General features: G+C 39.1%; 1 protein-coding gene and 5 long non-coding RNA genes across 8 annotated transcripts; 3 read left to right on the plus strand and 3 right to left on the minus strand.

Annotated features, from left to right (window-relative positions):
- The first annotated feature begins 31 nt into the window (after positions 1-31).
- LOC124326647 lies at positions 32-1372 on the plus strand. Of its 2 annotated transcripts, XM_046785569.1 has the most exons (4): positions 32-332; positions 438-684; positions 794-1039; positions 1155-1372. In XM_046785569.1, exons 2-4 carry the CDS (start codon positions 560-562, stop codon positions 1156-1158), a joined length of 375 nt encoding a protein of 124 aa, XP_046641525.1. In that variant the 5' UTR covers positions 32-332; positions 438-559; the 3' UTR covers positions 1159-1372. The 2 variants fall into 2 exon arrangements, 1 of the variants encoding a protein (XP_046641525.1); XR_006915584.1 differs by lacking the exon at positions 438-684.
- Positions 1373-5467: 4095 nt separating this feature from the next.
- On the plus strand, positions 5468-6534 carry LOC124326744. 2 transcript variants are annotated; one of them, XR_006915769.1, is made up of 4 exons: positions 5468-5576; positions 5636-5782; positions 5863-6015; positions 6080-6534. It is a non-coding gene; the product is annotated as an uncharacterized LOC124326744 (long non-coding RNA). The 2 variants fall into 2 exon arrangements; XR_006915770.1 differs by having other exon boundaries at positions 5468-5561.
- A 1757-nt stretch (positions 6535-8291) lies between these two features.
- On the minus strand, positions 8292-9334 carry LOC124326868. Its single transcript, XR_006915916.1, has 3 exons — positions 8882-9334; positions 8787-8817; positions 8292-8361 (listed from the first exon to the last, which is right to left on the minus strand). It is a non-coding gene; the product is annotated as an uncharacterized LOC124326868 (long non-coding RNA).
- A 3785-nt stretch (positions 9335-13119) lies between these two features.
- LOC124326670 lies at positions 13120-14117 on the plus strand. The gene is made up of 4 exons (XR_006915591.1): positions 13120-13230; positions 13306-13490; positions 13560-13719; positions 13792-14117. It is a non-coding gene; the product is annotated as an uncharacterized LOC124326670 (long non-coding RNA).
- A 55-nt stretch (positions 14118-14172) lies between these two features.
- Positions 14173-14597, minus strand: LOC124326738. Its single transcript, XR_006915763.1, has 3 exons — positions 14574-14597; positions 14427-14501; positions 14173-14362 (listed from the first exon to the last, which is right to left on the minus strand). It is a non-coding gene; the product is annotated as an uncharacterized LOC124326738 (long non-coding RNA).
- A 16-nt stretch (positions 14598-14613) lies between these two features.
- On the minus strand, positions 14614-15983 carry LOC124326668. Its single transcript, XR_006915590.1, has 7 exons — positions 15873-15983; positions 15613-15797; positions 15384-15543; positions 15147-15311; positions 15004-15091; positions 14793-14868; positions 14614-14729 (listed from the first exon to the last, which is right to left on the minus strand). It is a non-coding gene; the product is annotated as an uncharacterized LOC124326668 (long non-coding RNA).
- Between the last annotated feature and the right edge of the window lie 7518 nt (positions 15984-23501).

The following is a 23501-nucleotide window of genomic DNA, read 5'->3' on the forward strand; positions in this document are numbered from 1 at the left end:
GTTTTGTTTTTAATATTGGTTGTTGTAGACCCAACCCCAACAACGTCAACCTGCAGAAGGAAAGGCCAGTTTTCCTTCAATTGAAGGTCATGGAGATCATTACGTGTCATGCAATGGTGAAGAGGTTGGGTGCGAACGACACGTGTTGCACCATTATCAAGCAGGTAAAATAGCCGCAAGACTTAGGGGGTGAGGGTGAGAAAAAAATCGTATAAAAGGAGAGAGAAAATGCTACAGAAATCAGTCGAGTGAGGATCTCCGACACGAGAACAACTGCTGCACTATTGGTCTCCAACTGCCTTCTTCATCGCATTATCAGTTCGCAATCATGGGTAAAAATTCATTATAAATTCGAGTCGTGAATGAATTCTATCTTGTTTTTAGTTGTTGATTCAGTTATATTCGAAAATTTATTTTTCAGTTTGTTTATTGTTAAGTTAACTATGGCGTCGTGCTCCTTTTGGGTATTGGATCGTTGATGGCTGGGGCGACCACTGGTGTACCGATGTCTCCTGTGCATGGTTGATAACGAGCCTCGGCAGCTAAAGAATACTACACCATGCTGCCGACTATTAAAAAACAACATCAACACCTTCTTCCTATACCGAAAACACCAAGTACTACAACACCAAGTCTCCAGAGTATTAAACTGAAACGTACTCTGCTCCATCTTAGGAAACATGGGTAAATATTCTTTTTTTTTATATATGGATTAGTGAATCATTCCATATTTTTCAATTTGTTAATTTACTACTATAACTGACAATTAATGTTCAAATTATTTACTGTTTAGTCAACTGTGGGTCGTGCTGCTGTTGGGTGTTTTGTTGATGGCTGGGGAGACCACGGGACTACCGATGTCTTCTGAGTATGGTGGATACCAAACATCAACGCCGCCGCCTTACTGCACAACGCAGTCAACATACGCAACATCTACTTACTACACCGACGCTTTCAAGTACTTCTCTTCAAGCTACTACAAAACTGAGGCTCCTGTTTACTACACCAAGGCCACCGAGTATTACACTACAACCAAATGGTAGATATTCTGTTTCATCATTGAGTATTTATTATACTGTTTTTTTTTTTTTTTTTTTTTTTTTTTTAATTTGCCAGTTATTCATGAAATTAATGTGCAAATTATTTATCTCCAGTTAACTATGGCGTCGTGCTGCTGTTGGTTGTTGTATCCTTGATGATTGGGTCGACTACGGGTGAACCGATGTCTCGTGGGTATGTCGGAGACCAAACCGCAACGCAGCCGTCTTACTGCACGACAAAAACATACGCAATAACCAGATACTACACCGCCAAGGCCCCAGAGTAGTGCACCACAACTTATGATGTTCTGAACTACTACACTGAAGCCCCAAAAAGTGACTCTGCCCCGAGTACTACACCACGAAGTCAGCCGAGTACTACACCACGAAGTCAGCCGAGTACTACACCACGAAGTCAGCCGAGTACTACACCACGAAGTCAGCCGAGTACTACACCACGAAGTCAGCCGAGTACTACACCACGAAGTCAGCCGAGTACTACACCACGAAGTCAGCCGAGTACTACACCACGAAGTCAGCCGAGTACTACACCACGAAGTCAGCCGAGTACTACACCACGAAGTCAGCCGAGTACTACACCACGAAGTCAGCCGAGTACTACACCACGAAGTCAGCCGAGTACTACACCACGAAGTCAGCCGAGTACTACACCACGAAGTCAGCCGAGTACTACACCACGAAGTCAGCCGAGTACTACACCACGAAGTCAGCCGAGTACTACACCACGAAGTCAGCCGAGTACTACACCACGAAGTCAGCCGAGTACTACACCACGAAGTCAGCCGAGTACTACACCACGAAGTCAGCCGAGTACTACACCACGAAGTCAGCCGAGTACTACACCACGAAGTCAGCCGAGTACTACACCACGAAGTCAGCCGAGTACTACACCACGAAGTCAGCCGAGTACTACACCACGAAGTCAGCCGAGTACTACACCACGAAGTCAGCCGGCATCCGACTATTACACCTCAAACTACGCTTCCGCAACTTACCACATGGAGATTCCTAAATGCTAGAGCCGAAATTTCCATCTGAGTTTATTTATATTTGTCGGTTGTCTTCATGATCATTGGTCACTGGGAATTCATTGTTGATCTTTAATGAGTAAATAAAAATTTTAATGCGGGTAATTCTTTTGCAAGACTTTGGTAGTAACTTCAAGCCCGTCAAAGTTGTGGCAGGTGTCTTTTGGTGTTGAACTTCAAGGTCAGTATGCTGCGTAGTGAATTGATTGATTCATGTTTTAGAGGTGAATACTGCCTTATTCACTCTACATACGGACATGTTTTAGTGGTTGAACGATGATATTTCAACCTGTGACTGTTGGTATTATCAAATCTTATCAGTAAAAGGGAAGTAGCTGATCTTGGTATAAACGAAAGACTTTGAAGTTGACATAATTTCTAAACAAGACTTGGTATAAATTAAAAGACAATGAACAAAAACTTATAAAAAGAATTGTGTTATATTGTCCCACCTCCACCCACAATTCCACCACATTTTACAGTCACATACACATATACATACATACATATACTTAAGTTAACCCGTTGGCTGCCACGCCATACAACCCGTAGGTTGCTCTCTACTACTCTACGCGCCACGTCTGAAGGATCCATGACCAAGTGGGACTTGCCATTGCTGACAAGTCCGTGCTGACAAGGGGGGGACTAAGGTGCATTGCCTTATAACAGGCTTGCCTTGCGGCAAATTTTGGGCTTGGCGACTCTCCGACCCCGCGGCTTGTAAACCACGAGACCGAACAGCGCGGCCCGTGCAGGGGAGAACAAAGGCGTGGCAGACAACGGGTTAACTAACACTAACACAAACGTAGTAATACCAACAATACGATGATCCACGTTGATGACGAGTCTCGGTGTCGGTCGCGATTCCACCGAGTTTCGTTCGCACCAGGAGCAGGGGCAACATCCGACGGAGACCGGTGACGACTGTTAAAGATGACAATATCCATCTTCTCGACGTCTCCTCTGCATTACCTGAATAAAAACAAAACAATTCTTATTAAGTTACATGCCAATAAAAGTTACATAATAGTCACATAATACATATAAGTTCATTGATATGGTTTTTTTGCTCAAAACTTCAAAGGCGCACTTTAAATTGCTTAAAATCTACCTAACAATGTTGAGAACTGTACACATAACAAAGCTCACTTGCTAGTCTTAAAAAAAATTCCGGAAGTAGACCGGAAGTAACCACAGCGCCTCAACCATTGAGCTGTCATCAAATTAAACCACATTTTCGTGATCCCCATGAAATTTGGGGTCGATTAGATGTGATTTAAACGAAATCCAAAATTTGGCCAAAATCGAGAATTTTCCTGAACTATAGTTCAGGAAAATTTTCGAAACCGGAAGTACGCGTACGTAAAAAAGATAACATGAACTTTACCACAAATTTGACGAGGATCTCGAATATGTGGTTCTTTTGTACGTCGAATGAATATTTACTGAACTACTGACAAAAATGTGAAAACCGGAAGTAGAAAAAAAAAGCAATTATCGAAAATTTAACACGTGAGCTTTGTTGCTGGAATAGTAATCGTCAGTTTTCACTAAATATTTCAACAAAATAACTGCCAATAAATATAAAAAGAGATGTTCAAAGTAACTGAAACTGACTGTTTTGACAGCTGCAAATTATCAAAAAGCCATCTAGCGTTAGAAAAAAGAAACGTCCAAGTAAAACTTTGTTAGCGCGCAAGAAGGGCCTGATTTTGGAAACTATTACAAAAACAGAGTCTAACGCAACTAGACTATTGGTAGATAACTTACGAAAATAAGTTAATTGTTGGGTACCTGGGCATAATCCCGTGGTGAGTGACTGCAGGTGTGTAACATCGGCACGGAAGTGATCACTAAAGTTGTCCAGAAACTCGCCAAGTCGCCAGTGAAGTAAAACCAATTGTGTTTAGAAGCAGTGAAGCTAGATGAGCGTGCGTCGCGAAGATAAGGATGGAGAAGAAAGTTGGTGGAAGTGCCTCTTCCGTCATGGACAAAGGCACAAGAATCTCCGTGCCAGGAGCCCAGGACCACACGATTACATAAAGAAACTGCATGCTCTGTAAAAAAAAATGTTTTACATTTATTGTAATATAAAAATGAATAAAGCTTATCAATCTTTACCTTTTCTAAGAAACACACTGAAATGTTCATGATGAGAACACCGTACAAATGGAATTCACAGCAACCAACAGCATTACTACTCTGGTTGAAATCAATTTACTGATGCTAAAGAAAGTTTCATGAAATATTGCAGTAGTATGGTGATAGGTGGAATAGTTGCTTACCTTTATCATATGGGTGATGAATTTAGTAAGGCATTTGACTTTCATCGAGCAGATCTGGTACATACATGGCAGGTCACTTCACACTCTTCATTTCTCTGAAACACTAAGTAGCCAAAGATTCAGAAAAGATCCTGTGGTTCATGAGCAAGAATACCTATGTTACATGAAAATCTGAATTGTAATGCTCTGGTAGCAGTAATGGGGAATTACCTTATCTCAGCACATTTGTATTCCACTTCATGTGTGCTTCAACCTTGAGTTTTTGGGTTTTGACAACATTATGGGGCTAATGGATGAAAATTGACTAAGCACTGAGTCAACTTGTTGGAATGACTGACAGCTGCATCTAGAATTTGAAGAAATAAAATGATACAGTTTAAAAGTAAGGGAACTAGGTAAAGATAAACCTACACAAGATACGAAGTTCAATTTGGTAAATGAAATCACAGGAATATAGGTATTAATTAGCTATAATTTGTTTCACCAATTTCACAAATTTACTAATGAGAAATAAAACTGTACCTATCCCTCAGCTGGGTTACCTTCTAAACAGAAGTTGAAACAGCCATAACAACAAACATGCTGTTGCAGGTCACACCACCATAATTGCGAGATTCAGAAAAGATCCTATGGTTCATGAACAAGAATACCTATGTTACATGAAAATCTGAATTGTAATGGTCTGGTAGCAGTAATGGGGAAATACCTTATCTCGGCACATTTGTATTCCACTATTTGTGGACTTCAAACATGAGTTTTGGGCTTTTGACAGCATGATGGTCTGATGGATGGAAAGTGACTGAGCGCTAAGTCAACTTGTTGGAATGACTGACAGAGTGACAGTATGCATCTAGAATTTGAAGAAATAAGTTACTACAGTATAAAAATAAGGAAACTATGTCAAGATAAACCTACATACGATACGAAGTTCAATTTGGTATTTCAAATCACAGGAATACAAGTATAAATAACAATTTGTTTCGTCCATTTCGCCTCGTTTCACGATGTGAGAACAACAAGGGCGACACTGGCGACATCTAGTAATGAATTTTTAATCTTAAGTTTGTTGCACAGTCTGACAGTCACAGCTGATCACAGACATGACAACAGTTCGGTTCGTTACATTCATAAGTTACTTCAAATTTCACAACAAATTAAAAAGTTAAACAACGGAGATCGGATAATAAGTTAACTGTTTTTAAGTAATATATCACGCAGTCTTTAGCTAATGATTCTTACTGCATTCTTGAATTGTTTTCAGATAATTTCAGTTTAAGTTTTCATGTACGTACCTGCCTATCTGGCCAACTAGGTGCTCGTGACAATAGAAACACAATGGTCTAATCCAATGATGCAAGTTCACAACCTATGTCTTCTGATTCTGAAGCAAAATAATATCAGTTACAAGGTAGTTATTTTACAAAAATTATTTTTAATTACTGTGTTCTTTTAAGGCAATAATGTTCACATTAACTTTTCCCTGTCAAGTTGTAAATCTTCAAGATATTGATGGCTTCACCAGATCAATTCTTTGTTGCTATCTATTTTGCGGACAACAGCAAGTAAATGCTGCTACTCAAGATTTTATGGTGACCACCACTTTGTTCTAATTTAGGACAATGTAAGATTGATAGATTTGAGGTATTGCTTTCTGTCACTACAATATGTGGTTTGAAAATTATATCTAAATTTACTCTCCTTTCAGGTTAATCCCTCTCCGCTGTTATAGTTGTTTGAAACCGACAAGAGATTGCTGGAATCGAAGACTGATAATTTGTGTAGATTTAGATAAATTTTCAAGTGCATACCTGTTCTCCTTATTTTCTGTGGCCCGTTTCCCTGACTAACCACTAATCAACGCCTGCCGTTGGTCCCTCAACCCCTGTGATAACCAGGAGGAGGGGAGGGCTCTGGTTGAACAGAGACTTGGAAGGTTCATGATTTTATGAAAGCTTTTGGAGGGTCATTAATCTAACCTGTAAAGCTGTAAGGCACTATGATTGTATCTCCCCAGTAGAATTGGTCTTGTATAATCTCTTCTTCATTGGACAGGTAATTACCCTGGGTACTTTGTTACCCAGTCAATGCAGTGTTTCTCTCCCTGTCATGCTTGTATAAGATATGGTTACCATAAATTCACAACTGTTTTTTTTTTTAAAACAATTTGTAATTATCTATGCTATTAAACATATAGAATCATACATATAGCATAGCAAATTTTATCAGTATGGTGAACAACTGAAGATTGATTTAATTGCCTTGCAAAACAATTTTATTTATATATATACACAACGTTTACAATTTTTCAACAATTAATTATGTTTATCTTAACATATACGTAGGTTAATGTCGGAAGCCTTGCTGATGTAGTACTTATGAACCTTAATTTGGTAGTTGCTTGGAGCAGAGAAATACTTGGGTTCTCGGTGAAGTACACTCGGGCAGCGTACGTGGTTGTGTAATATGCGGTTTCTTCGGTGAAATATTTGGAGACTTCGGTGTTGTGGCTACGTGTAGCGACTGTAGCGTAGGTTGTGGTGTAGTTAACTGCAGCATCAGTGTAGTATTTCTGTTTAACGTAGTACGAAGGAGTAACTTCTCTGTAGTAGGTCGGGACTGCGTAATACTTGGCCGCACCAGTTGTAGTTGTGTACATCGGAGCAGAGTAGTTCTTGGGTGCTTCGGTGTAGTACTCTACCGTTTTGATGGAGTAATGAGCTGGAGCCTCGGTGTAGTAGGTGGGAACGGATTAGTACTTAGCAGCATCGGTGTAGTAAGTAGCTGAGGACAGAGCAGTACTTAAGAGCCTCGGTATAGTAGGATGGGGCAGCATATGTAGTCGTGCAGTATTCCAGTGCCTTGGTGGTGAAGCTCGGGGCAGAGTTATATTTCGGGGCGACGGTGTAGTAGCTCGGGGCAGCGTAAGTTGAAGTATAGTTCCTTAGTAATTTAGTACTTGAGGGCCTCGGTGTAGTAACTGGTCTTTGCCTTAATGGCACCTTTCAACGATGGCAAAGATTTTGGTTCCTATCCTAGGAAGAAAATAAAAGCCATTTTTAGAGTGATTCATAATTACAGAAATAAATTGCTAGCAGTCTAAATAGGCTCTCAGATACAATCTAGCAGGAAGATTATCGAAGTTGTTCATCATTCCATCAAAGTGTTATCATTAAGACTATTAAGACGAATTTCATTGAGCATAAAATGTTAACCTGTAGCAACAAGGCACTTGTCGAAGGTGATGATAATTCCATCGTCAATTTCGGCTTTCCGACCGACAATGTCAATATTAACGACGCGATATACGACTGCTACGCCACCGTTATCTTTTCCGTTCAATTCGACGGCGTTGCAATAGAATTCATTTTGTTCGAAAAAGAGGCTAGGAATAAAAAGATGTCATTTTTACATGTTGCACAATATTACAATAATAAAGACCTCACCTTCACTTTTTGCCGTTCCACCGTTTGAAACGAAGTTTATTCGAAACTTCGGGACTGCCTTGTTAGGGTGTCGGAGATACTCACTCGACTGATTCCTCTAGTACTTGGGCGCTTCTGTTAAGTATTCGACCGTTTGGGTGGTGTAATAAGCTGGAGCCTCGGTGTACTATTCGACCCTTTTGGTGGTGTCTCTCCACAAGCTGGAGCCTTGGTGTAGTAGCTGGGAGCAGGGTAGTACTCGGGAGCCTCGGTGTAGCACACATGCGCTTTGGTAGCGTAGCTCGGGGAATTTACCAATTACCATGATTTCGTTATTAAGTTTAAAATTGAGCAATAACTATTTTGTTTTATGTAGAATCAAACCATCAGTTGAGCTAATTCGCAGAACATACTATTCCTAGGGCTCCAAGCATTTCACAGTTCACACCCAAAAGAAAAATGTCAGCTAAAACCGAGGCTAAAACCAGCCACCATCACCATTCAGCATCAACCTATCCAAGGCCCTCACAATGAATCTGTCCAACAAGGAATGATACAGGCCCACCTAACAAGAAGTAAAAAACTCGTAGAATAACTAGAAATTGGACAACCCAAACCACAGGTACCTCATACACAAGCAAACTTCCTCGTGTCCCAATAACGTCATACCGAGAACAATCAGTAAAGAATCAACATAACAGATAACACAGACAAGATCACCTGACCCTGTTGAATCTGAAACGCCATAAACTATATCAGTGAACATGAACCGCCTCATATCACTGTCACTATGAAACTTTAAACAAGCGACTGACAGGCAGGAAATATGAATATCCCTCCCAATTTTCAAAGAAATGCAGCTAAACAGCCCCCGAAACGCGACAGTAAAATCACAGATAGACACCATAAAAAATTTAAAGACCATCAAAATTCTGAGAGAATTCTTAAGTTTGATGTTAGATAAAGGTGCACACTTAATTAAAACATTACCTCCAAGTGACGCCAACGCTTCATTTCTGTCCTGCAAATAAAATGACGTTGTTTAGTTTAAATTTTGATTCGTTTGGAAGTTATATTGAAATTACTTCTTGTGAGAGAACGGAATGGGCATTACAAGTAACTTTACTGCATTTGGGTCAATGCCAAGTGGTGCATTTGCTTAATGCCAAAACACATGCGAGCATGACTAAACTAGCTACTCACTACTCAGAGAAAACCTACGGGGAAGGCAAACTCACGCAGGTATAATATTACACAATAACTATTTATGATTTAAGTCTCAGGTGAAATCGTAACACGTTTGGAGTTCAAGTTGTCACAAATTCACCCAGCCTTGGCAGACAACTTTGTTTTCGTCTGCTGAACCCTTTTTCAACGTTCCTTGTGGCAGATTACCGAATTCGTCGACGTTTTCAATCTGGTCTAGCTTCAGACAACTGTTTTCTCAAATTTTGTTGTTAATTTGATGATAATTAACGATAAAAAAGGATGTTATATGCTCGTAAAAATAAAACAAACAAAGAATTCATACACTTGAAACTGTACAATGCCATTGTAACAGAACGTTCAGCTCACTCCCGTATCTGTTCCCTTTTTCTGCTGCAAAACAATCGCCAACTCTGACTACTAGATGTCAGCGCCAGCCGCGCTTATTCCGCCAGAAGCGATTTATCAAGAAGCGCAAAAGCAAGACTCAACCGGGCGACAAGAGCGCGTTTAACTTTAATTACATTTTTCTCTTATTCCCTTACCTTTTATCTTTTACTCCATTACATTTTACTTCATGTTTTTCTCTTATTCCTTTAACCTTACCTTTTATTATATTTTGTGACTCATTTTACCCTTCTCGGAACTCTAGAAATAGTCGTTATATAACCTTTGTCGGTCTCGTCTGAACTTGGTTTTTGCCTCTTTTCGACAAGGTCGGGCAGGATTATATAACTTTTTAACTTGTCTGAACCTGTTTTTCCCTATGCCTTGCGTGTTAAAAAACGCAGCCGGCATGAGTATAAAAACCCGATGTAAAAGCTATTCTCCACCGCACTTCTCTCTCTCATTTTACCCGTAACTTACCGAGGCGTTCGCTCCTCTTTTCGTACTGTTTTGTATTAAATTCAATTCCATTTAAGTGTTGTCAAATCTTCTTTAAACTAGTATCGACCCTTTACTAGTTCATCACCTAGCCTGACGCTCGACCGCCGCTTACCATTTGTACTCAAGTAAATTGTCGCTATCGTTTATTCTTGTCTAATTTATATTAGGCCTATTGTTCTGTCTTACTAGTAAAAATACACGGGTTAAACCAAAATCGTTCATGTTTGTCTTCATCATTTGTGCCATAACATTGTGAGTAAATTCGCCTCTTTAGTTATTAAGTATCTTCGTATTGGTGACACAATGATTGTGTTGGGTCAACCTTTACATCTGGTGGCAGCGATTTTCGAACTCACTTACAATGTTATCGTATACTGGTGCTAGACCTAAGACTAAGAGTATTTTGCATAAAAACGTGAACGCATTTGATAATATTTTACCTGATACTACTGTTCCTCATGTACCCGCTGTAAACCCTCTTCCTATTCAATTTTCTTCCACCCCCCGTACATCTTCAACTCGTACGTATCGGCCAATCAGCAATCTTCCCGTTGATAGGCCTACTCGTTCAAACAAAGATTACGTCCCACTTAACCGTATTCCAAACCCTGAGGTTTTATTCAGTAAACGTGTTTTACGCAATCGAACTGAAAAGTCGATTGGTTCAAAAATCAAAAGTTTCTTTACTCCCTCGCCAAAAAAATCGATTGCTGAAGTAAATCTTTCTCCAATTAATAAACCTATTTTTGACCGTTCCTCTTTTCTAAAAGACGACGAACGTATTATTTCTGATCCTGTGTTAATTCCGTCGACTGTATTGACACCGCCCAATCAATTAGACGTGGAAAGTAATTGTGTAGTAAATAACCTGGTCGCTTCGCCCGATACTGTTATTGATATTACAGACGAGAATCTGATTCAGCTTGCCGACGGCATTTTGAATCCTTCCCAATTTGTAGAAAATAATAACATTTTTATTCAAAATAATTCCGAGATTTCCGTAAATAATCGTCGATCTTCAGCGGAAGATACTGATTCTTTTTTTGCAATTCTTAATCGTTTGGGTGATTTATTACGTAACCCGCCTGCTCGAATAAATCTTCCATCCGCGCCTTTTCCGTCAGCTGAAAATAGTTCCACGCTTGACGCAATTAATAATCCCGTAACTTTTACTCCTTATTTTCAATTTGATATTATTAACGAATTAGACCCGCATAACAACGCCGCGGCTGGCCCTGTTGAAAGTGTAGATCTTATTGAATTTCCCCTGATTGCAAGTAATTCTCATGGACAAGTGGGTGATAAACTCCAAAATCCAATCGATTCGCAGCAAATACGACTACATTGTCAGGGAGGAACTGAAGAAACCGCGCCCAAATTACAAAACACCAACAGCGACGATAAAATTATTAACAGCAATCATAAAGAGGGGGCCAGTGACGACAGATATAGCAACAATTCGCGAAGCAATCAACTCTGCTACCAAGAATCGGTTCGACCGTCTGTCCCACTTTCCCTTTCCATTCCCAGTATTTCGAACCCTTCAGCAATTAATATCGCTGACGAACGCGTCCTTTTTGTCCCGGACGACAGCGAACGAATCGATAGTCCTTTTATCTGCATTTGCGACAATTGCGATAAATGAACTGATAGCAATAATCAAATTCATCAGTGCGACGGGGGAATTTTTGAAACGGGCGAAAATATACTTGAGGGAACTAGAAAGAAAAGGATTTGTTTGGATTCGGAAACCACAGGGCATTCTCTCACTCCACAAACCACTCAGACATTTAATAACTATCCTGAGTTGCCATCATTACTCATCGATCCCTATCTTTCTTACAAGATTCAATTTAATAACCAACTCGATCGATTCCAAAGATTGGCGGAGATATAGGACCGGTCGAAATAGGCCCCGACGAAATAGGCCCGGCAAATAGGACCGGACGAAATAGGACCCTACGAAATAGGCCCACTTTTAAAATATTTTTAAAGCGGTCCTATTTCTCCGTCAAAGTGGGCCTATTTCTTCCAATTATTTCTAAGTTCCATAAGGTACTCTGAAATATTTTCAAAAAATAATTCGACCTACTCTACATGAGCGAGAAGGCGGAATATTCAACGATGGATCCGCCAACGCTTATATTCATTGCCGTAGCTCAAACCACGATGAGTGAATTCACACATTGCCGTTTCGTTTTTCACATGTTAGGTAGCTGATTCCCGTCTTTATTTTTTTATGAACGTATTCCCCTTGATCTTAACTGTAAAATTCATTTGTTACAAACGTCGTTTTCACTTATTAACTATCGCTAATTTAAGAAAATGAACAAATTTCCGTGTTTTCTTCGCCATTTATTTGTTCCGTAGCTCGATCCCCCCTTCAGAGGCTCAGCCTTGAACGCGTCTCTCCCCTTCAGCGGCTCAGCCTTGAACGCGTCTCCCCCCTCTACCTATGCCAGTACTCAGGTGAAGTAGGAAATGAACATGTTTGATGAAATAAATCTTACGGATTGATTTCAAACATATCCATAACAATTTCATGTTTTTTTTAAAGCAACAAACGCATATCACTTTTAAGTTTCTTGTTTTTTGGGGCTGACGCGAGGTGCTGCTCAAGCCGGCCAGAAGGGTGGTCGAGCGGGGGAGGCTGCACGCACTCATGGGAGAGGGGTGAGTGAAGGGGGGTTTACCTGGGCCATACCATACACGCCCATGTTTTCCCTTCTTTGCGTATGTCAACCGGTAGTCTAGTGGTTAGCAACTCGAGCTATAAATCTCAAACGCCGGTGTTCGAATCTCGGTCATGTCGATAAAGAATTTTGTTTACAAAATATTTTAGATAAATTAATAGCTCAACAGCATAAAGCGGTGTGGAACTATCCTGGCGAAATTGATCGTTTTTTGTTTTTTTAATTGATGATATATACATTAATTGATTTAATATACAGCACGAAAAGGAAATTTCTATTATAGTTGAATACCAAATGCGGTTTTGAAGATTTCCATCTATCGGTGATAGTAGCGTCACTAGCGTGGTTCAATAGCGTCATGAAGATGGCGTCATCTGCTCATCGTCAACTTCAGCGTTTAATTTACAAATAAGAAATAGAAATCTTATAAAAAAATTAAAATAGCTTCAACATGTGTACATTTTATTTTTAATCATTTTAAAATTTGAATTGCAATTTTCGTTACATTTGATCTGTAAGAATTCGATTCTGAATCATTTTCATTTCAAATCGATTCACACACATAGCAGACGCTAACACATCAAGCGTCATCAATAGCGTGGTCTGTGGATGCTATCGCTGGAGTAAGGCGTTTACCTTCAATTCGGGTATGTTAGAGAATTCTATCATGTTATTTTCAATCTTTAGTTAATACTATTGTTATTATCAACTTGTGTGAATAGGTAGCGTCATGATTGGCCTACCCTGATGGCGTCATGATCGCTGCTGATTGCCTTTCAAATAGGTTTTCAGCATTCTGCTTACACCTTTGGCATAGAGTCACATATTTCACAATCCAACATCAATTGGTACCAACAGCAGCCCTTCTCTCCATCATCCAGAAGGGTCTGAGATCAGTGTTGGAGATGTGTATGACAATTTTAATATGATGAAATTTATCTACCACCAAATTTTTACTCGTGTTTTTGTTTTTCAGGATGGTTCGGAACAACCCATGGAAAGCTTATCACTCATTGATGCTGTGATGCCTGATGTTGTTGCAAGTCGTCAACAGCAAACACAGAACAAACAGAAACCACAAGTGGTAAAGACAGAACCACCAAATTCCAATGGAGATGAACCCATGCATTCCAATCGTAAGATAGTCACTACTTTTTTTTGATCCCCTGAACTGCTTACTTATTTTTCCCTTCAACTATTTAATGAAGGCTGGGAAGAGGAAACAGGAGTAGAGATACCTGCCAGCAAATCAACTGTACTTCGTGGCCATGAATCTGAAGTTTTCATCTGCGCCTGAACCCAACAACTGATTTATTGGCTTCTGGCTCTCGGATGGTGACTCTTCTGAAGGTACCATCAAAGAGAGAGAAAGACATTAGATGAATATAGAGGTTATTCAGACTTACAATCACTGATTTTAAATTACTATCCTGTTTATTGAGTATACAGTTTAATAATACCATAAAACATCAGACCACCTAAATATCATAATTGGGGGAAATTTTAAAAAATAAAACACGTGGTAGACAACTGATTTATAAAACATTCTTATTTTTAATGACAAATCAAATCAAAATATTTTTATCAACGTCAAAACAGAAAATATACCAGTTCAACGTCCCACAATCGAACGGTCAGGTCAAACGAAGCGCTAGCCAAAATCAGATTCATGTTTGGGTTTTTTGTTCCAAGGCCGGTAGAACTCCATTTTTGGGTGTAGATTTCCTTGTTGTGTGCTTGCGAATCATGAACACAAGTGTCTTGTTTCATGGACCACATCTAGGAAAAGGATCGGAGACATTTGATTTGATAGTATTTTGACAAGAATGAACTTGCACTTTACCTTGAGCGTCATATCGTCAGAACAGGAAGCCAAAAGATTACCCTAAGGATCCCACTTAATAGCGTTTACTTCATTCTAGAGAAAAAAACAAATATATTTCTCTTTTAATCATTCACAAATTCGCAAAAGAAATTCGAATATTGTTACCGTATGTCCTTGGAAAGATTTGGTTGGAAGACGTAAAGCTATCACAGAAGCTTCTCTCACACGAGAAAATCAATGCCCATAGGAAGAAGGAGACACAGTTGAAGAACTCCATCCTTTTTGCTTTGTGGACACGGTACCAGGATAATGAGGTAATAACTGAAATGATTCAAATAATTGTTAAATAACCATATCAATCTATAATTATTATTAGTTATCAACCGTGGAACTACTGGAGGTAATAGTAATAGAACTGAAAACCTCATTCCCAACTGTAGTCACTGACCATCCTTTAAACCTGAATGATGAAAACATAGATAATTATGACATGTCATTTGTAAGCGATGATGAAATGTAAACTTAACATTCAACTGATTTTTAAAACATATTATCTTATTTGTATTGATGTACAAAATGTATTGGCACTGGTTACCAAAATAGCATTCAGGTTCCCAATCTTTTGCCTTGTCAATTGTTTCCGTCTTTCTTTAAAACTTCTCTTCAGTTATCTCAGCAAATACCTTGAAATGAAATAAAATTAAAACAAATCGAATGAAATAGTAAAACCAAACTTACACTTCCGTAATTACTTCCGGTACCGTCAGAAGAGTCACAATCCGAGAGCCAGAAGCCAATAAATCAGTTGTTGGGTTCAGGCGCAGATGAAAACTTCAGATTCATGGCCACGAAGTACAGTTGATTTGCTGGCAGGTATCTCTACTCCTGTTTCCTCTTCCCAGCCTTCATTAAATAGTTGAAGGGAAAAATAAGTAAGCAGTTCAGGGGATCAAAAAAAAGTAGTGACTATCTTACGATTGGAATGCATGGGTTCATCTCCATTGGAATTTGGTGGTTCTGTCTTTACCACTTGTGGTTTCTGTTTGTTCTGTGTTTGCTGTTGACGACTTGCAACAACATCAGGCATCACAGCATCAATGAGTGATAAGCTTTCCATGGGTTGTTCCGAACCATCCTGAAAAACAAAAACACGAGTAAAAATTTGGTGGTAGATAAATTTCATCATATTAAAATTGTCATACACATCTCCAACACTGATCTCAGACCCTTCTGGATGATGGAGAGAAGGGCTGCTGTTGGTACCAATTGATGTTGGATTGTGAAATATGTGACTCTATGCCAAAGGTGTAAGCAGAATGCTGAAAACCTATTTGAAAGGCAATCAGCAGCGATCATGACGCCATCAGGGTAGGCCAATCATGACGCTACCTATTCACACAAGTTGATAATAACAATAGTATTAACTAAAGATTGAAAATAACATGATAGAATTCTCTAACATACCCGAATTGAAGGTAAACGCCTTACTCCAGCGATAGCATCCACAGACCACGCTATTGATGACGCTTGATGTGTTAGCGTCTGCTATGTGTGTGAATCGATTTGAAATGAAAATGATTCAGAATCGAATTCTTACAGATCAAATGTAACGAAAATTGCAATTCAAATTTTAAAATGATTAAAAATAAAATGTACACATGTTGAAGCTATTTTAATTTTTTTATAAGATTTCTATTTCTTATTTGTAAATTAAACGCTGAAGTTGACGATGAGCAGATGACGCCATCTTCATGACGCTATTGAACCACGCTAGTGACGCTACTATCACCGATAGATGGAAATCTTCAAAACCGCATTTGGTATTCAACTATAATAGAAATTTCCTTTTCGTGCTGTATATTAAATCAATTAATGTATATATCATCAATTAAAAAAACAAAAAACGATCAATTTCGCCAGGATAGTTCCACACCGCTTTATGCTGTTGAGCTATTAATTTATCTAAAATATTTTGTAAACAAAATTCTTTATCGACATGACCGAGATTCGAACACCGGCGTTTGAGATTTATAGCTCGAGTTGCTAACCACTAGACTACCGGTTGACATACGCAAAGAAGGGAAAACATGGGCGTGTATGGTATGGCCCAGGTAAACCCCCCTTCACTCACCCCTCTCCCATGAGTGCGTGCAGCCTCCCCCGCTCGACCACCCTTCTGGCCGGCTTGAGCAGCACCTCGCGTCAGCCCCAAAAAACAAGAAACTTAAAAGTGATATGCGTTTGTTGCTTTAAAAAAAACATGAAATTGTTATGGATATGTTTGAAATCAATCCGTAAGATTTATTTCATCAAACATGTTCATTTCCTACTTCACCTGAGTACTGGCATAGGTAGAGGGGGGAGACGCGTTCAAGGCTGAGCCGCTGAAGGGGAGAGACGCGTTCAAGGCTGAGCCTCTGAAGGGGGGATCGAGCTACGGAACAAATAAATGGCGAAGAAAACACGGAAATTTGTTCATTTTCTTAAATTAGCGATAGTTAATAAGTGAAAACGACGTTTGTAACAAATGAATTTTACAGTTAAGATCAAGGGGAATACGTTCATAAAAAAATAAAGACGGGAATCAGCTACCTAACATGTGAAAAACGAAACGGCAATGTGTGAATTCACTCATCGTGGTTTGAGCTACGGCAATGAATATAAGCGTTGGCGGATCCATCGTTGAATATTCCGCCTTCTCGCTCATGTAGAGTAGGTCGAATTATTTTTTGAAAATATTTCAGAGTACCTTATGGAACTTAGAAATAATTGGAAGAAATAGGCCCACTTTGACGGAGAAATAGGACCGCTTTAAAAATATTTTAAAAGTGGGCCTATTTCGTAGGGTCCTATTTCGACCGGTCCTATTTGCCGGGCCTATTTCGTCGGGGCCTATTTCGACCGGTCCTAAATCTCCGGCTTCCATTCCAAAGCCTATTCAATCCTTCGACCACAGCTGAGCGTGAAATTCCTGCGCCTTTTAGTACTGATAATTTTGCATCAAGAGTACATTCAGCAGCCGACGAGAGATTTGGTTTTGTACAAGGCATTCCTGATTCAAGAGGAGCTCAACGAGAATTGGGAGACGAAAACAGCATTCCAAGCGAAGTACACCGACGAAATCACGAACGAAGGGGATTTATTATTCATTCGACCGAGGGCAACGAAAGACCAGTTAAAAGACGCCCAGATAGGAGTGAAAGCATTGATAGAGGAATTTTCAAATCCGAAGGGGCAAATAGGCCTACAGCGTCGAAGCCCATTGACAGTTGTAAGCCGGAGGAATATTGCAGTGGACAGCATCCAGAATATAATCACAGAGACACGGCAAACAGAAAAATGGCCGACGACAAATATGGAGACTCCTTCAGGCCTACTGTGCACAGAGGTGCAGCAAGGGAATTCTCCGCTGGGGACCGAAACGGAAGACGAAACGAGAAAAGAAATTACGACGCTAACGATGACCAATGGAGAAAAGGAAAATTTACACATAGCCGACGAAGTTCTGACACCCCGTCCTCTGATTCCGACGCCGATTCCTTCTACGTTGAATATCAGCCAGCTGGTGAACCAGCTGATGGAAACAAACCCAAGCACTATCATAATTCTTCTCCCATAAGATGCTTTTTGCCGAAAATAGAAAATGGTGTCAATGAAGTTCGCACCTTTTCCGACACACACAAGGGACGCGGAGCAATAACTATGCTGAACCAAATTCAAAATTATACGGGAAGCCCAGCTTTTCGCTTCGACCGATGGATCAAATTATTCGATAACGTCGTAGCGATGTCCAATTGGAACAATTCAGAAATTGTGAGTATGCTGTCAACCAAAATGTCTGGCGAGGCATACGATTTTTTACAAAATATCATGGAAAGTGATACTATCGATTACAACAAGATAAAAGCCCTTTTTCAAGAAAATTTCCACGGCGACGAGAATGCCGATTTTTATCAAGAAAAATTTGACGAGATACAACGGAAGCCGAAAGAAAATATTTTGAATTACGCTTTTCGTTTGAAAACAATTTATCAGCGAGCCTATCCGTCGAATAAGCTAGAAACTCAGGACGAAAAATCTAGTCAATTACAGTTTTTGCGGCAGAAATTTTTACAAGGGCTTGAACCTGAACTACAGCATATCATCCGCTACAAAAAAGTTTCGTCGTTTCAGGAGCTTGTTGCAATCACGCAGAAATATGCAAAGCGAGTCCAATTAGAGCAAAATGATAATGAGAAAAAAGTATTCGTTAATGCAGTATCTACTAATCAGAATGACTCACTTCTGATTAAAGCAATTGAGAAACAAAGGGACTCCATCAATGCTATTGCTACTAGCCTTAAATTCGGTAACAAACCCGCTGAGCCTACAACTTTTCAAAATCCCGCTACAGTAAATTCAAATTTCAGTCAACAAATGGAGCAATTGACTGAATCAATGATAAATCTGGGCGACCTAATTAGTTCAAGTATTCAAAAAGATATTTCGCGTAATCAACAACGCGGAGGGCAATCGAATGGCTACAATCAGCAAAATCAGTCGTCCTTTTTTAACCCCGCCCCTCAAAATAACTTCAATAAATCGCGACCCGGCAACAGGTTTCAGCAACTCCCGTCTGGACCTCCTGCGGAAACCTTTAATTCTTCCGGTCATTCCTCTCTTATTCCACTTCCACATTTTACGCAACCAAATTTGTCTCAGCAGCAACTTGCCCCACCTTCCCACTATCCGACCTCACAGTTTCACCAACTTCCGCAACCGTCCCTCCAGACAACTCAGCACCAGCCCAGTCAATTATCTGAAGAACCTTATTCGTCGCCAAAATTCGGTAGTGAAAGGCGACTTTGCTATTCTTGTCGTCAACGGGGTCATGAAATCAAAGACTGTCCTGGCCAAATATCCATGTAGGGACATAAAAAAAGAAAGCTGATTGAACAAAAAAAAACATATTTAAAGAACACAAGCAAAAAAAAAATATATATATATAATAATAATAAATTCTAAAAACCAGAGAAACAAATGAAAACACAGAATTAAAAAAAAAAGATTAAAACGAAACGATTCATTGCTGAGTTTTTCTATGTGCTAAGTCAGTAAAGTATAAACTCGGTTGCTAAGTGCTTCAATATTGTAATTTGTAAAATTAACCTGCTAAGCTATGTGCTAAATAAGTTAAGAAAATCTTCTACTACTTTTATGTGCTAGATATTTTCGTGTTATACCACTAGCTATGTGCTAAAATTGCTTTTAAACATATTTGTTGCTGCATGCGCTATGTGCCAATTGTAGTTGTTTGTTTTGTATTTGCTGAATGCTTAGGGGAGTTCAAACAAGCTAAAAAGTGATTTTGTAATGTTTTTTTTGTTTAAATAATTCAAACTGGCTACTTTTCTTCTTCTTCGGTAAAATTTTTTCCCCCAGTTATTATATCAAATGTTTAAATAAGATCTAAGTGATCTGAGATTTAAAGCTACGTGCTCAAGCAATTTGATTCCCCCTCTTTTCATTGGGTCTGTTCTAAAAATATTCACTTTGGTGTAGACTTAACTTGTAACTTTTCTGGGTATTATTTTATCATTGATGAGAAAGTGCAATTGTTGACGAACAAGTCAAATGAGATTCACCAAATTTCAAAATGATAAAGTTGCAAATTCTCATCAATTCGGAAATGAAACTCAGAATGAAATACAGCTAGGGTCTTCCGCTTTAAGAAATACTCTCCCTTCTAACTTCTTTAATTCTCTTTTGAAAAATAAATTTAAAAAAAAAGAAAACAAATCAAAAAAATAGTAGAAAAAAAATGATTTAAGTAAAAAGAATAATCAAAATACTGAAAAAAATAGCAAACAACAACAAACAAATTAATGCATACTTGCCAATCAAATCAATCAAATCATATCAAAATTTTACAATCAAATGTATAACCATGTATGTCATCAACAAACGACACAAATCAAAACAAAAAAACCACCCTACTATCCATGCAATCACATATATTCACATATCACTTTCACACAAATAACGTCAATGAACTTGAAACATTTTCCATTTGTAATCATTTGCTGGGCGGATATATATATATGCATGCACCTTTTTCCACATCTCTCGACACACTCCTCCGCTCATCGACAGCTGAAAAGCTACTGAATTTGATATGTCCCATCGTTCTATTGTTTACCTCCTTCGCCCTCCACCGATAAGTTCGCGGAAAAAATGTCCAACTCCCCAGACACTTGCCTTTCTACCTTCTCTATTTTTCTCCTCCGTATTTTGGTAAAACATTTTTGGGGGAATGGAAAAAGCCAGGTGTCCTCAATATAGTGTTAATTATACCTTTCACTTTTTCCTATGATTAAAAATATGTCCCTTTTTGTCGCCTTGTTCTTTTCGCGCCTCTCTTTTCCTCTCTTTCTCTCTTTTCCTCTTACTATTTTTAACTTACTTATTTATTATTACTTATTCCTATATTAAAATTCCTTTACTTACAACTACGCTGCATATGTTACATGCGTATTCCATTAATCCCAAATCATGTTGCTCCTCATCTTTATTAACTGTTCATCAAAGAAAACGATTTAATTCGCATCATCCGAAGAACAACGCCTCAACGTCGAAACAGCCTCGTTTCAAAAATTTTACTGTCAGCCGAACCGGATGGAAATTGACCAATTTCACCCCTTGTTATGGACTACGGGGACCGTGAATTTTAATGACCGTCTCTATTCGTATCGCAATCACACCTGGGAGCTAGTTGAAACTTCAATCGTGGTCCCTCAACGTGATCTTGCCGACGCTTTTCGCTATACTGACGTCAACTTTTTCGAATATCAGCAAAAAGCAAATCCTGCATATGCTGACACACAATCAAGTCCGATGGATATTATTGCCGATCTCACGGCCTCAATCAAAGAACATTCGGCGAAAAGTTCCACTCAAGATACTACTATTGGCGCATCAAATGTTATTATCGCTACGGTGGAAAAAACCAATTCTACATTCCAAAAATTCAGAAACTTTATGCACATTTGTGTCATCGTTCTCTTTCTATCGTTGGGTGTCGCCATCTGTCTTGTGACAAAATGTTTCGGGGTAGCGCGTTTCTTAGCATTCTTGCATAAGAAATTCAAATCACCCGAAGGTTCTATATATTTGGATCACTCCGAATATGACGAGGCTCCTGTTTAGATTCCGTGACGTAATCTCATAGGGCCGGGAGCGATGTAACAGAACGTTCGGCTCACTCCCGTATCTGTTCCCTTTTTCTGCTGCAAAACAATCGCCAACTCTGACTACTAGATGTCAGCGCCAGCCGCGCTTATTCCGCCAGAAGCGATTTATCAAGAAGCGCAAAAGCAAGACTCAACCGGGCGACAAGAGCGCGTTTAACTTTAATTACATTTTTCTCTTATTCCCTTACCTTTTATCTTTTACTCCATTACATTTTACTTCATGTTTTTCTCTTATTCCTTTAACCTTACCTTTTATTATATTTTGTGACTCATTTTACCCTTCTCGGAACTCTAGAAATAGTCGTTATATAACCTTTGTCGGTCTCGTCTGAACTTGGTTTTTGCCTCTTTTCGACAAGGTCGGGCAGGATTATATAACTTTTTAACTTGTCTGAACCTGTTTTTCCCTATGCCTTGCGTGTTAAAAAACGCAGCCGGCATGAGTATAAAAACCCGATGTAAAAGCTATTCTCCACCGCACTTCTCTCTCTCATTTTACCCGTAACTTACCGAGGCGTTCGCTCCTCTTTTCGTACTGTTTTGTATTAAATTCAATTCCATTTAAGTGTTGTCAAATCTTCTTTAAACTAGTATCGACCCTTTACTAGTTCATCACCTAGCCTGACGCTCGACCGCCGCTTACCATTTGTACTCAAGTAAATTGTCGCTATCGTTTATTCTTGTCTAATTTATATTAGGCCTATTGTTCTGTCTTACTAGTAAAAATACACGGGTTAAACCAAAATCGTTCATGTTTGTCTTCATCATTTGTGCCATAACATTGTGAGTAAATTCGCCTCTTTAGTTATTAAGTATCTTCGTATTGGTGACACAATGATTGTGTTGGGTCAACCTTTACACCATCTAGCGATAATGTATTCCACTCCCCCGGCACTATTTATAAATCTCTAATATGTGGTAGGAAAAAATAAAAGTTTCAAAACATTACTAACTGAATTGAAACAAATTTAATTTTAAATTAGGGGAAAACAGTGGACGATCGCCTTTTTCTGGAAAATGGGCGGAGCTACACTCCCAGAGGCCAGATTACCAAATTCGCCGACGAATTACACAATCAAGATGGTCAAGCGGTGTTCCGTCAACAGTAATCTTTATTTTTTTATTTTATTAAATAGTAATTAATGAAAAAGATGATAGTAATATATTTGAAAAAATAAAACAAACGTAGAAATCATATTTTCTTCCGTGTAAACTAGAAAATGTATTTTAAAACCAAAGTTAACTATGCTTTATCGCAGATTATCGAATTCGCCGACAACACATTCAAGGTCGTTCGAGGTTGTCAAACGGTGTTCCGTCAACAGTTTTCTTAATTTCTGAAATTAATTTGACGCTAATTAATAAAAAAATTGATTGTATAATGTTTGGAAAAATAAAATGAACCAAACAATCAAAGTTTCTTACGCGTTAACTTGAAAATGTATTTTTAAACTTAAGTTAACTAGTCCAATGAACGAGTGCCAATAGTGTTGACGTGCTCCGAGTTGATATAAGGGCACGAAAATCTGACCAAGATATTCAAGCTTTCAATTTTGTTCCCACAAAAACAAAATGATTCCTGCAACGAATTTCCTTGCCTTCTTCTTGCGTATATGGATTCCCTCCTTCCACCTGGAGGATTCCATTACTTCCCCGAATACTGTCGTCCCCGCAGCTCCACGTCTGCAACCGGACTCACAACCCGGTTCCCCAATGTCCCTTGAGGCACATCCCAGATCGGACGACAGAAATTTCCCTGACTGGCTTTTCCCAAATTGGGCCATCCGTTGTTTCAAATGGATGGTACCCATTTCCCCGAATTTTACCATCGCAGCAGATCCACGCCTGCTTTTACCGGTCTCTC

The sequence above is a fragment of the Daphnia pulicaria genome, chromosome 2 (genome assembly GCF_021234035.1).
Source record: "Daphnia pulicaria isolate SC F1-1A chromosome 2, SC_F0-13Bv2, whole genome shotgun sequence".
Lineage (NCBI taxonomy): Eukaryota > Metazoa > Arthropoda > Branchiopoda > Diplostraca > Daphniidae > Daphnia > Daphnia pulicaria.